Here is an 11,344-nt window from a genome sequence, read left to right as displayed (position 1 = left end):
CAGCTACCCGTACACAGCACAGCGCTGTGAGGGCTGCTGTGGGGAAAATTAACTCCCCCTCAGCCAGACCTAATGCAAACATGTATTACAAGTTGCATCTGATGGAAAGGACTGTCTGTCAGGAATGCCTGGAAACACAGTTTAAGGTTGGTGTTTCAAATAGATCTCAACTGCAATGTAAAACTTAAGGGAGTTCTACTCCCTACTTCTCATGCCATCCTCCTCCTCTCAGCGCTTGATTCCGAGGGGCACGTGGTAGCAAAAGCTCACCCTTTTTTCTTTGAACTTGGTCAACAGGAGGCAACTCCTGGGTGCTCATGAGTGCGCGCTTGCAGAGCGCGTTCGCCCGAGAGCCCAACAGCCAGGCAGCGGCACTCACACGCTCCCTCTGCTCTCCGCATCAGGACAGGAGAAACAACCCCCGTTTTCGGTCTCCAGAGGTATCAGAGGTGCCGTATCACCCAGGCATCTTTGCTGTGCTGTTTTTTGAGATTTCCTCCTCAAGAGCCCATCAAAACTGACACAGCATAGCAGACGAGAAATGGGCTGGTACCATTAAAGTGGCTGGTCCACTTTATATAGAAATATATAGAAATATCAGTCATGACCCTGTTTGCTATTCATGAAATTGGGAGCCAAAGACTTATGACAAAATGGGCTGCTGGAGTTGTAGTTATGTTTTTATTTAATAGAGAACTTTTCTCAACCATTTTCACAACAGGCAGTGTTATTTCAAAGGAAAATATAAGAAACAAAGTCATGATCAAAATCACACATATAGAACAACTTAAATAAACATTTTTCCTTTTGAAGATGATTAAAGTATAGAATAAATAGAATATATTACATTATTCTGGACATTCTCCATGAACAATTCATATCTCCATTAAGTACTTGGATAATCAATATATATCAGGTAAACTATTCTGGCACTGACTGTCTTTAGAGGGTCAAGTTGGCTGGAAAAAATGAGATTTCACTGAAGAATAAACCTATAGAAATTAGGTTTCCTAATGTTTATTCATCCTTAATCCTCTGTTCCTTAGGAAATGCTTTCTCTCCTTTCTCTCTTAGACTTAACCTACAGCAAACTGGTTTTACCTGAGCAGGGCTGGAAGCTGTTGGTGCCACTGATTAGTTTAGCTGCGGGACTGCGCAGCAGTGGAAAACAGGGATCACCCACAAAGCCAACATGAGCCAGCTGAGGCTAAGCTCCTGAGAACCGCCCCCACAAAGTTGCTCTGTGCTGCTATAGAGGAATGTATTCGCTTCACTTGGCTAAATCTAGCATCTGCGAACATCCACACACTGCTTATGCAAGAAGGAGAGACTTTTGCCATAGTGAAGAAATTCATCTAGGTCAACACCACAGAGGCTGTGGTGTCAATCATGTGATGAGGCTCATCACAAGTTCCTATAGGTCCTGTTTTAGCCCAGTGGTTACTGCTTAGACTGACTTGGCACCTAGGGACCCCCCTGTACAGCACTGCATAGACCAGAAAAGCAAAATGTATCTTTGACTTAGAGATCTCACAGCCTACGGTAATGTAATAAATAAGTAGTCCTTCCCTGCAGCAGAATAAAACTCCAGTAAGTGGAGATGTTTCCTCTCTTCATGCCACACCCCAGCACAACCCCAATGTCATAGAAGAATATAGCTATTAACTCATAATATTTAACATTAACTACATAGGCAAAGAGAGCAAATTTTAGTTCACTGCATTAGACATTACCTTTTTGTTTACGAAACTGAGTTGAAAAATCAGTTTCTTTCTGGTCTTTCTCATTAATACCACTTGTCTACAAAATTACAAGAAAACGCTTCAGCAGTGTACACTCCACCTAAAATAACTGAGCAGCTTTGATGATAATCAGCTCCATTCTAACCTGAACCTTAATTCAGTCAACCTTTGCATCTGATTTTCTGAGAATGCCTTCTGTTTCTTGTTGCTGAAATATTGCCAACCCTAACTATTTCACATCGCATCTTATTTAGTGTCTAACCTAAAACCTCAGTTCCTATAGGCAACTAGTTCAAAGAAAATTTTAATTTCCCTTTGCATTGTTTCTAGGTCTCATATTTGCAGAAACAGGCTTGAAAACATGAATCATATCAGCTTAAAGAAAGCAAGTAAAAAACCCTCAAAGGCACTTTTTAACCAAATTCTCATGACTTCTGTGACAAGCTTATAATGTATAGCAGAGACACAGAACTCTGACTCATGAACTCTGAGTCCTTGAGGTTCAAAAAAAAGGATTCCTCTTCACCTTCTTTTTCCTTTTCTGCTTTTCTAGTCTTGTACTTTACATGAGGAACGAAGATGCCCAAATTTCTGGTAGAAATCATCTTCAGCATTAATTAGGGCTTCCTCATCGAAGTAGACAGCTGGTCTCCTGGAAGCCAAAAAGTACTGCACTTTCCGCAGGCTCCATCCCATCACGTACTTCAGCCAGCCACTGACAGCCGCTGTAGACCTGCCAACGCCAGCGTTGCAATGAACATAGACCGTGTGCCCATTCTCCAGTAGCCCATGCAAGAGGCAGACAGCTTGTGGCAACATCTGTATTCTTCCTAAGATTAAAAACAAGGCACGTTCATTTGCATTTGAGAAAGCGATCTTCATGGTTGAGATTATGTCTGTACAGCCTGATGCACTGTGAATCACAATGGCAAACCTGACATATTTTGGTTTTTTCCTTTTTTTTTTCCCCCAAATGACCCCCTACCCTAACCTTTGTTTCTTCTGGCAACATAGATTTGGATCAGACAAAATCTGTAAAATGCCTCAAGTCTTCTCCAAATATGCATTCTGATTAACCCTGAATGTGTGTGGCATATTCATTTTCACAGGGACTGAGATAAGGCAGTAACTTACATCAAACGGCACATCTTATATAGCATTAAAGCTAGCGAGCCAAAAGCACAATGTTTTTTAGTACCAGAGGTTTGCAAAGCTACCTACATACTACTGCTTTCCAAAACATTGTAATGAAGGCCACTATGCCAATAATAAGCGAGGGAGGGAGAGCAGAAGAGTACAACGTAATACTGTTGTGATTTAATTGTGTACTAAGCAAATGGTTAAACACCACAGAACAGTCTTTCTCACTCCCAAAGGGATGACTACACCGTATTTCCTGACGCCTGTCTCCCTGTTACCCTGGGAACTACAGCTGCAAACATCAGAGCCTAACTTTTCCTCACAGCACAGATGAGCACTGACATTAAGTCCTTTCAAATCCCTGTTTTATGGTCTCCTGTCTTTCCTGATGTTCTATTACTGATATGACAGTTCTCGCTTTGTGGCAGGAGTATTTCACTCTACTGAAAGCACTCTCTTCTCCTGCTAGGCTACTCACTCAAAACCACACACACTTTCTAACCTCCTGGTTGGAAACCAGATTTTAAACTGAGCATTAAAAATAGCAATTTATGTTATGACATGAGGTGCTATGGGTATTCTAAATTAATTACAAATGATTATATAAATTACTCCATGGAGATTTATCAGACTGGGATACTATAGTTAAAGAAAAATGGTTTCCTGGGGAAAGGGAATAGCAGAAACAGACATACAGCACTGTCTCTCCACTTTTAACCAGCAAGGATGGCAAGCTGTCCTGCTGTGCAAGCTTGCAGTCTTCCACCTACACAGCATATTTTCATTATATGGGCTGAATTCAAGCTGAAAGCAAAACCAGTCAAGCAGTTATCAATGTCATACGGCTTTAAACTCAAATACATATATACTGCCAGCCATGAAGTACTTTAGATGGCCTCTCTGTCTACAAGAAAATAGGAATAATTTGTTAGAGACAACACACACAGAAATTACACCTTATGTGTTAGCTATATTTTTACACAAAATTTACATGGAAAAAAATGCAGTCATGAAAGTGCTAGATCGGTAACTCAGCGGGTTTGTTACTATTAATTTAGCTGCAAGAGTGGTCTGAGCATTACCTTCAGTGCTCATGTCTGGGGTTGGCATCCAGATGTAGGCAAGACCTTCTTCTTTATACAGTTTCATGAGGATTTGGGGGCTCATAGGTTCCGGGTAGCGGTTGCAGCCCCAGGAATTCTGAACAATGTCCCATTCCGTCTGGAAGTTCATCACAGCTGTAACGCCCAGCTCGTGCTTCAGCTTGACGGTCACATGCTCCAGCTGCCGAGGGCAACTTCCCAGCCAGATGTTTGGCAGAATTCTAGCATTGAGAAAACATTGCAGTGGGATCGATTAAAACATCTTAACAAAGAAACTGCCAAGGTCGGCAGCGTTCCAGCTCCAAACCTGCTTAGCATCATCACTCAAACGCTGCTAAGCGCGGCCTTTTCACGCCATGTGGTAAGCAGCTTCTTATTTCATGACAGTTGAGTCGGTAATGTTTGATGCTGGGGATCAAGCTCCTAACCTACCACAAAAAGCCAGACGGTCTGAGAAGAAATTCAGAGCATCGTTAGTAGCACACGTCTCCATGGCATCCATCATTAAGCTTGCAGTGGAAACTTACTAACATCACAGATTAGAGTAAGAGAACTCTGAAGATTCATGCAATTTGCACCAAAAAAAGAAGACCCAAAAGATTCACAGATCTGAATTACTTTAGTAATAAGCCGAACGCACAGAACTCTCCCAGCTTCATAGCTACCACTATAATGAGGAAAGTAGACAGAAAAAAAAGACCCAACTACCCTTCTGTGAGGAAACACAAAAATGGATGAGTAATTTTCTTCTCATTTTTTTCTGCTCTTGTGGAGTCTAGAGGGAACCAAAAGCAGAATTACAATACATGTCTAGCTTCCCTAAAGGCCCAAAGAACCAGAAATTTTGCAAGAAAACTCAAGAGACATGTGCAGGATGGATAAACATCTGTATTTCTGGTACTTAACTAAATCAAACTTCAAGACTTCTATGGTTTTCCCATTGTTAATTATCATAAAATGATTGAATTTCTCAACAGATTTTGACATAACTATAAACTGAATATTAAGAGCTTTGTTTTCAAATAAGTATTTTTAATCTGCACATGCAATTAAACTGATGGCATCTTCAACGGATTATTTACATGCACAAATCATTAGTGGCCTACTTCAATTTTTTTTGTTTGCATAAGCTTCTATTCTGAATGTGCAATCCACAGCCTACACAAAATATCCCTGCAGGTGAACATACAACTTTGCAAACTTTAACTGCAAAAAAGTGAAGCCAATATACAACAAAAGCAAGATCCTCAAAAATAAAATGTCTGCCGTGCATTTCTTATGGGTTTTTTTCCAATTTTAATCTCAGAGACAAGTAAGAAAAGTTTTGTGTTTATTCAGGAGCAGTTACTCCTATAAAGAGCTCTTAAATCATCTGGTAGCTATCTCCATTCCACTATCACAGGAATAAGTGCTTACTACCATTTAATTAAGACCTGTAATTGACAATGATTAAATCCTGCTATGTTACTACTGAAAGATTGTCAAAAAGAAAAATTCAAATCCAAGAAGCACTCATTGTTTTTGTTTCCCTTGTTTCAGCTGCATCCACAGTGAGTCACATACCAGCTACACAAACACAGTCTTCAGCCTTAACAGCCCCTGTTTCAGTGAGACAACGCGCCTGATCTCAGTATATGGTAATTGTGTCCGATTTAGACAAATATGTTATATAGCAAATAACCATTTCACCTGTGTTTCAACAGTGAGATCTTTTGAAGAGATTTGATTTAATTGTTGTTTCACATCCATAGAATGCGGTGGAGAGTATTTCCCACCGCTAATAGAAAATGTATTTGCTCCTAAGCAGCAAGCAAGCTTTAACCCCAAATTCCAGAAATTAAGATTTACACCTTGAAGTCGTTTCCTTTGCCATTTTTCTCACACTCCTGAACACTATCTTTCTAAAGGAGAGAAGACGTGGAAAGGAAGATACTCTAATACACAGGCTCTGGATTTCTTAAGCTACAAATTAAATTCCGTTCATTTATTAAGAAATATGAAAACCTGGTGGGCTCCATGGCAACCTGAAGGAAAGCCAATAAAGCACAACAGCTGTGTACTACCATTATGCTCAAGGCACAATCCCACATGCTGGCAGAGGAAGGCATCTTTACAAAATTGCCCCAAACCCAGCATCAGCAGCCAGAGCATTCCCAGCGCCCAGCAGGACCCGCGGAGCCCCACTGCAACAGCTGGGCTTCCCTGCCCCGCTTCCCATGCGCCAGCCCCACAGCTAACCCCATCCTAGCCGGGAGGAGTGACCGCTCTCAGGCCTCTGTCACAGGGATCCGCTGCAACCACGACAGCATTTCAAGGTAGCAAATGCAAGTCAAAGTGCCCTTGCAGATGTGGAGGAGCAGCTGGGACGGGCAATGCCCACAAAACTCCACAGCGGGGAAAGAAAAAGGGCAATATCACTAATACCTTGTGACAATGTGAGGATATGCTTTCAGGAACATTAGTACCCTTCGTTCAAAGGCTTTCCTGGAGACTCATACATATGTAATTCTTCTGATATTTTGGGAAACATCTAATACAATAAGGCACCTTGACAGGAGAGCATAAGTGTGTTTTCTACCATTTGATATAATCAGGAGTGACTAAAGCATTCCTGAGATAAATACAATTCAGGGTAGTACTCCTGCTTACAGATAAATCAATGCTTTATGATTTTTTCCCCAGTGATTAGTTAGTGGGCAAACATCACAGCTACGCTATCTGCAAGACCACTAGGATATACACCATGTATTTATTCTGTTTTTGTAGCCTAAAGGGTCTTGTCCATGACAAGACCTCCTGTACTTCACAATAACAGTTGCATTTGTAGAAGAATCTGATGGGTTTACCAAGTTTTTATCACTGTCTTACCCTATAATTTACCAAAGTAGTGGTGGCATTCAGAGAATAACCAAAACAATGTATTTAGGACAGCCAATTCTCGTGAATTATTTTTCTGATCAGATCCTAGAGTTTATCCTTTGAGAGGATCAAGATGCACCCTTGACCTTGGTCTTCAAGCCCCTTATTTACCCACCACCAAATGACTGTGAAGTCTTGGTCTTGCTGGACAAGGCTTAACCATTCTTTTACCAGGAAAACAGTCTATGCAGAAAACAGTACTGCAGAGCTGTCCTATCAGCCAATTTATGTAAAAATCCTGGGATAATCCTACTGCATAGTACCTATATTTCCATTTGGTTTTATCTGGTTCATACCTTGACTTTTTCTTACATCAGAAGGAAAGAATGAAAGGGTCAGTGCACATGCAAGTACAGAAGCTGATGAAGAGTTTAGCAGCTATATTTTATATAGAGATTTTTGATAGCTCTACTGAGGGCTTAATTATGCTGAGGACCAGGGTAATGTACATATGAAACAAAGCAAGAAAGTGGTAATTTCATTTTTACATCTCTTTCCTTAATAGTATGACTTTGAGTTTTCCTTTTCATGTGCAGCCTTTCTTCTTTAAGTTGCCACTGCGCTTCAGTAGGTAACTAGATTTTAGCCACAAAAGTATTAGGCAAGGCAAAGAGACCTCTTGTACTTTCCCCGCTCAACTGTCATGAATTAACACTCTGAGCTCTTCGACAGCAGCTGCTTTCCAGCTCATGTGGTGGTTTTCCAGCAGCAGATTAAGTGATCCCGACATACGGTTCAAAAAACATTTGTGGATTATGTGTGATCGATAAGCCTATAATCTTTTCAGCTGTTAACCCTTTTCATATTCCCCAAATGTCACAACAGGATGGTGTGTTAACAAAATTCTACTTAGAGTTCTGTTTTAATATATAAGCGGCTCTTTGTCATTGTACACGTTAGCTCCCCATGCTTCTATGGATAACAAACCATGCTTGCTCCCAGACAATGCAGTCAGAGATAGTTTATCAATGAAGAAATCACCTAGAGAAACATAAAAAATATTCAGCTAACTTCTGAGATTAAGACTTGTCTCAAAGCCCTTTCTTTAAAGCTACTTTCTGTAAAGTCACTTTCAGCCTGCCCTACACCTCAGCTCTCCACTAGTAATACGGAGATAGTATTCACCTACCTCAAGGGGACTTTTGGGGATTAAATGAATGAACGAATGTGAGAAGCTTGAATTTGTGTTAGTAAGGACTAAATATTAGGCAGTTGTCAGCTCAATTTACTTGACTTACAGAGCCCAGACTGAAGAAGGCTGACATGTTAAAAACCTGCCTTTTGACTTGTAAACTGAGAAAACCAACAAGAACTTATCATTACCAGGGAATAAATATGGAATACCCTGAAATCACCGGTACAGTTATTTTCCAGCTGTCATCACACTTAAATTATTTTTAATGTGCAGATATATATTGCACTTGGTTGTTTCCCCCCAGGACCCTGCACAGCCTAGATTAAATTACAACAATTCGCTATGAATGCATCTGAAACAAGAAATACATTCCATTGATCAATGCATATGTAAACAGTCTTCCCATCCTTAAGGAGTAAATGAGTCTGAGGCAGTGAAGGATTAGCATTCTGATACTTTTTTTTAATGGTGCAGATGATTGTAATTTTCCGGCTAGAGGAAATGTTCCCAAGGAGTGACGCACTGCATCTTTCAATCCTAGACCTCCACAGAGAGTACGAAACCAACCCAGCAACTGTAGCTGTAGGGATCCGATTCACAGAGAGGGTGACCTCCCCTAGGGGAAGGTTTGGTGGAACACTAGCACAGGCTGCCCAGAGAGGTGGTAGATGCCCCATCCCTGGAAACGTTCCAGGTCAGGTTGGACGAGGCTCTGAGCAACCTGGTCTAGTTGAAGCTGTCCCTGCTCACTGCAGGGGGGTTGGACTAGGTGACCTTGAAAGGTGCCTTCCAACCCAAACTATCCTATGATTCCATGATACCCAATTACTCCATCAGGCTGCCAACTCCTCCTCCGTGACACAGATGTCTATGCTGCTTCTTAAGCAGCTCCTGTGCTACTTTTGTTGATAATGTTTTAAGGCAAATGGGCACCAAACTCATACTTCCTTAACATGCTGAGCTGTAAACGGGGATGGTTCAAGTACTGTTTCCAGATCTGTTCAGTCATCAGTGTACTAGGAGCAGGCATCTTACAATCTCTCCTAAAATCAGTCAACCCTTCTAAGGAGTCACAGTTCTTAACAGAAAAGGGTAGGATTCAAGCCTTTGGGGAACATATTTCATCAGAACAACTATCAGATACAGTATCTCAGATGTCCTTTTAGCCCTACAGTTGTCAGCTTTAATCAAGAAAGAGATCTTTGCCAAACTAAGGAAAAATACTAAGGTATTTTTCATTGATTATTGGCAACGGTGATCCATCAGCCATACCATTTGTTTATATCGATAATATTTTTGACAAAGGTTCAGTGTATTATTTTAAATGAAAAGTAATGGATTCATCCTTCTGCGCCAGCTCAAGATGTAGCCTGATGTTAAAGCTCGCAATTCACTTCAGTCGTCTGCACTAGACTTCCTTAGATCCCACTACGCATCTGATGACAGCAAGATGAGCGCTAATACATACATATAATAAGACAGCGCAATTTAGCTGAAACAACAAACAAAATTAATTATTAAATCGTCTGTGTCCTCCCTTAAGGCTTTTATTTCCTAAAGGTGTATCATGCCACTACAGCTACATGTAACCCGCAGCAAAACTTATTTTACATTCTCAGAAGAGCAACATGCACCATTCAATCAATTTACCCCAGCATTTTGTGATGCTCGTGTGCGTATCGAGCGCTTTTGGTGCCCATGGAGGGCTATTACCCAACACCACTACAAGCAAGCAGCCCAAGGGGAACGTACAACTCGGTTAGAGACGACTTTGCAGCACTGGAACTACTGGAGACTGCTTCCAACTACAGCGCATTCCTGTTTCCTCCCTGATGACACTGGCATCAGAACTGATAACAGAATTTTTTTATAAGGTGGGTTTTTAATGGAAAATGATGATCTGTCTGAATCAAAAGTTTGCATTGAAACTTTCTACTTCTACCCAAATTTAAACTAGTTCAAAGACCAAATGTCTGATGAGAAATAAAGGGAGACAGAGGGATAGCAGCAAAAAATGCCTACCTCTCTTTCCCTGTCTCTCATTTGACACAAAAGATATTTCCAAAGTATTGCTTTGGGCATATTCAAAACGAGAATATAGAAAATCCCACCAGCTGTAGCTGAGATGCTCTTTCATCTTTTCTCTGCCCTCCGCCTTGTGACAAGGCACATCACTTTAAGCGGTGATACCACTGGATTACCATGACCCAGAACTATCATCCTGCATGTGCTCCTTCTTTTGCCACCAGCACCCTTTTAACAACGTATAGAAGCTTGTTTTTAGGCACATGGCTGCCTCTTCTGGGCCTTACTTGTTCTTTTCTCCTAAACCTGTGACAATGAAAATACTAAGAGCACTTGCTAGAAATCAGATGAGGTCCCTGTACCTTTGTCAGAGCAATCTAGAAACATTCCCTAGATTGCTATCTAATGTCCTGAAACGCTTTTACAGAGAGAGAAAGATTTTTAAGTGACCAAATTCTGCTCTCCAGTGGAAGATCTGAACACTTTCAAATATTGCTTGATATGTAGAAAGCACACTGATGACTATCCTCACCTTCAGGAATATTTTCCTAATGTCCAACATGCATAGCGCAGTCACCGGTCACAGTGACTTCTTGTTGTCTCCACAATGGACACAAAGAACTGATCATTTCTTTCCACTCTGCAGACTCCAGTCACCTATCTGAAAACTACTCACACACACAGAGCCTTGTATTCTTCACACACACACACTTGCTTGCCATATACTTAAAGCATTTGATGATTCTTGTTTCGTCTTTGGACTCTCCAGCTGGTCAACACCTTTCTTAAGATGTTATGTCCAGTACTGGAAAGAGGTTTCACCATTTCTGTGCAGGACTGAAGATTCGTTACTTCTTGTGCCTCAAGGGCTGTATCCCTCTTTGTAGCTCCCTGACTGCCCCATTACAGCATGACACTGTTGGCCTATATTCAACATGGAATTCTATTTGCAAGTTAAGATCTCTCACAAGAGACAGGCCTACTCAACGAGAGAGTAAAATCTGCCCAAAACAGAATTATTTAAGATTTTATTAGTTACAACAGCCAGTGGTATCAAATGAAACTAAATGAATATGCAGCAAAGGAGCAGATGAAATTCACAGTTGATGAATGCATCTCAGTAATACATCTTGGAATAAGTAATCTCAGCCACTCACAAACACCACTGGGTTGTTAACTATAATCAATTAGAAAGGGAAACAGTACATGCTTGCAGCGATGCTTGCTGAAAGTGTTACTTTATAGAGAGGTCAAAGTAGTAATATTAGCCTGTACACAGA

General features: G+C 41.0%; 1 protein-coding gene across 1 annotated transcript in view; it reads right to left on the bottom strand.

Moving 5' to 3' along the window:
• Positions 1 to 2,291: 2,291 nt before the first annotated feature.
• Positions 2,292 to 11,344, bottom strand: part of EPM2A (EPM2A glucan phosphatase, laforin) — a gene marked incomplete at both ends in the record, with an annotated part of 39,133 nt that continues 30,080 nt past the window's right edge. The window contains 2 exons of the mRNA XM_081998556.1: positions 2,292 to 2,572; positions 3,965 to 4,206. Coding sequence (XP_081854682.1) covers positions 2,292 to 2,572; positions 3,965 to 4,206 — 523 coding nt within the window. The remainder of the gene's footprint in view (positions 2,573 to 3,964; positions 4,207 to 11,344) is intronic.

This window comes from Phaethon aethereus (genome assembly GCF_964289735.1).
Source record: "Phaethon aethereus genome assembly, chromosome: 3".
Classification (NCBI taxonomy): Eukaryota; Metazoa; Chordata; class Aves; order Phaethontiformes; family Phaethontidae; genus Phaethon; species Phaethon aethereus.
The sequence above is the reverse complement of the archived record's forward strand: the minus strand, read 5'-3'. Positions and strand labels throughout refer to the sequence as shown.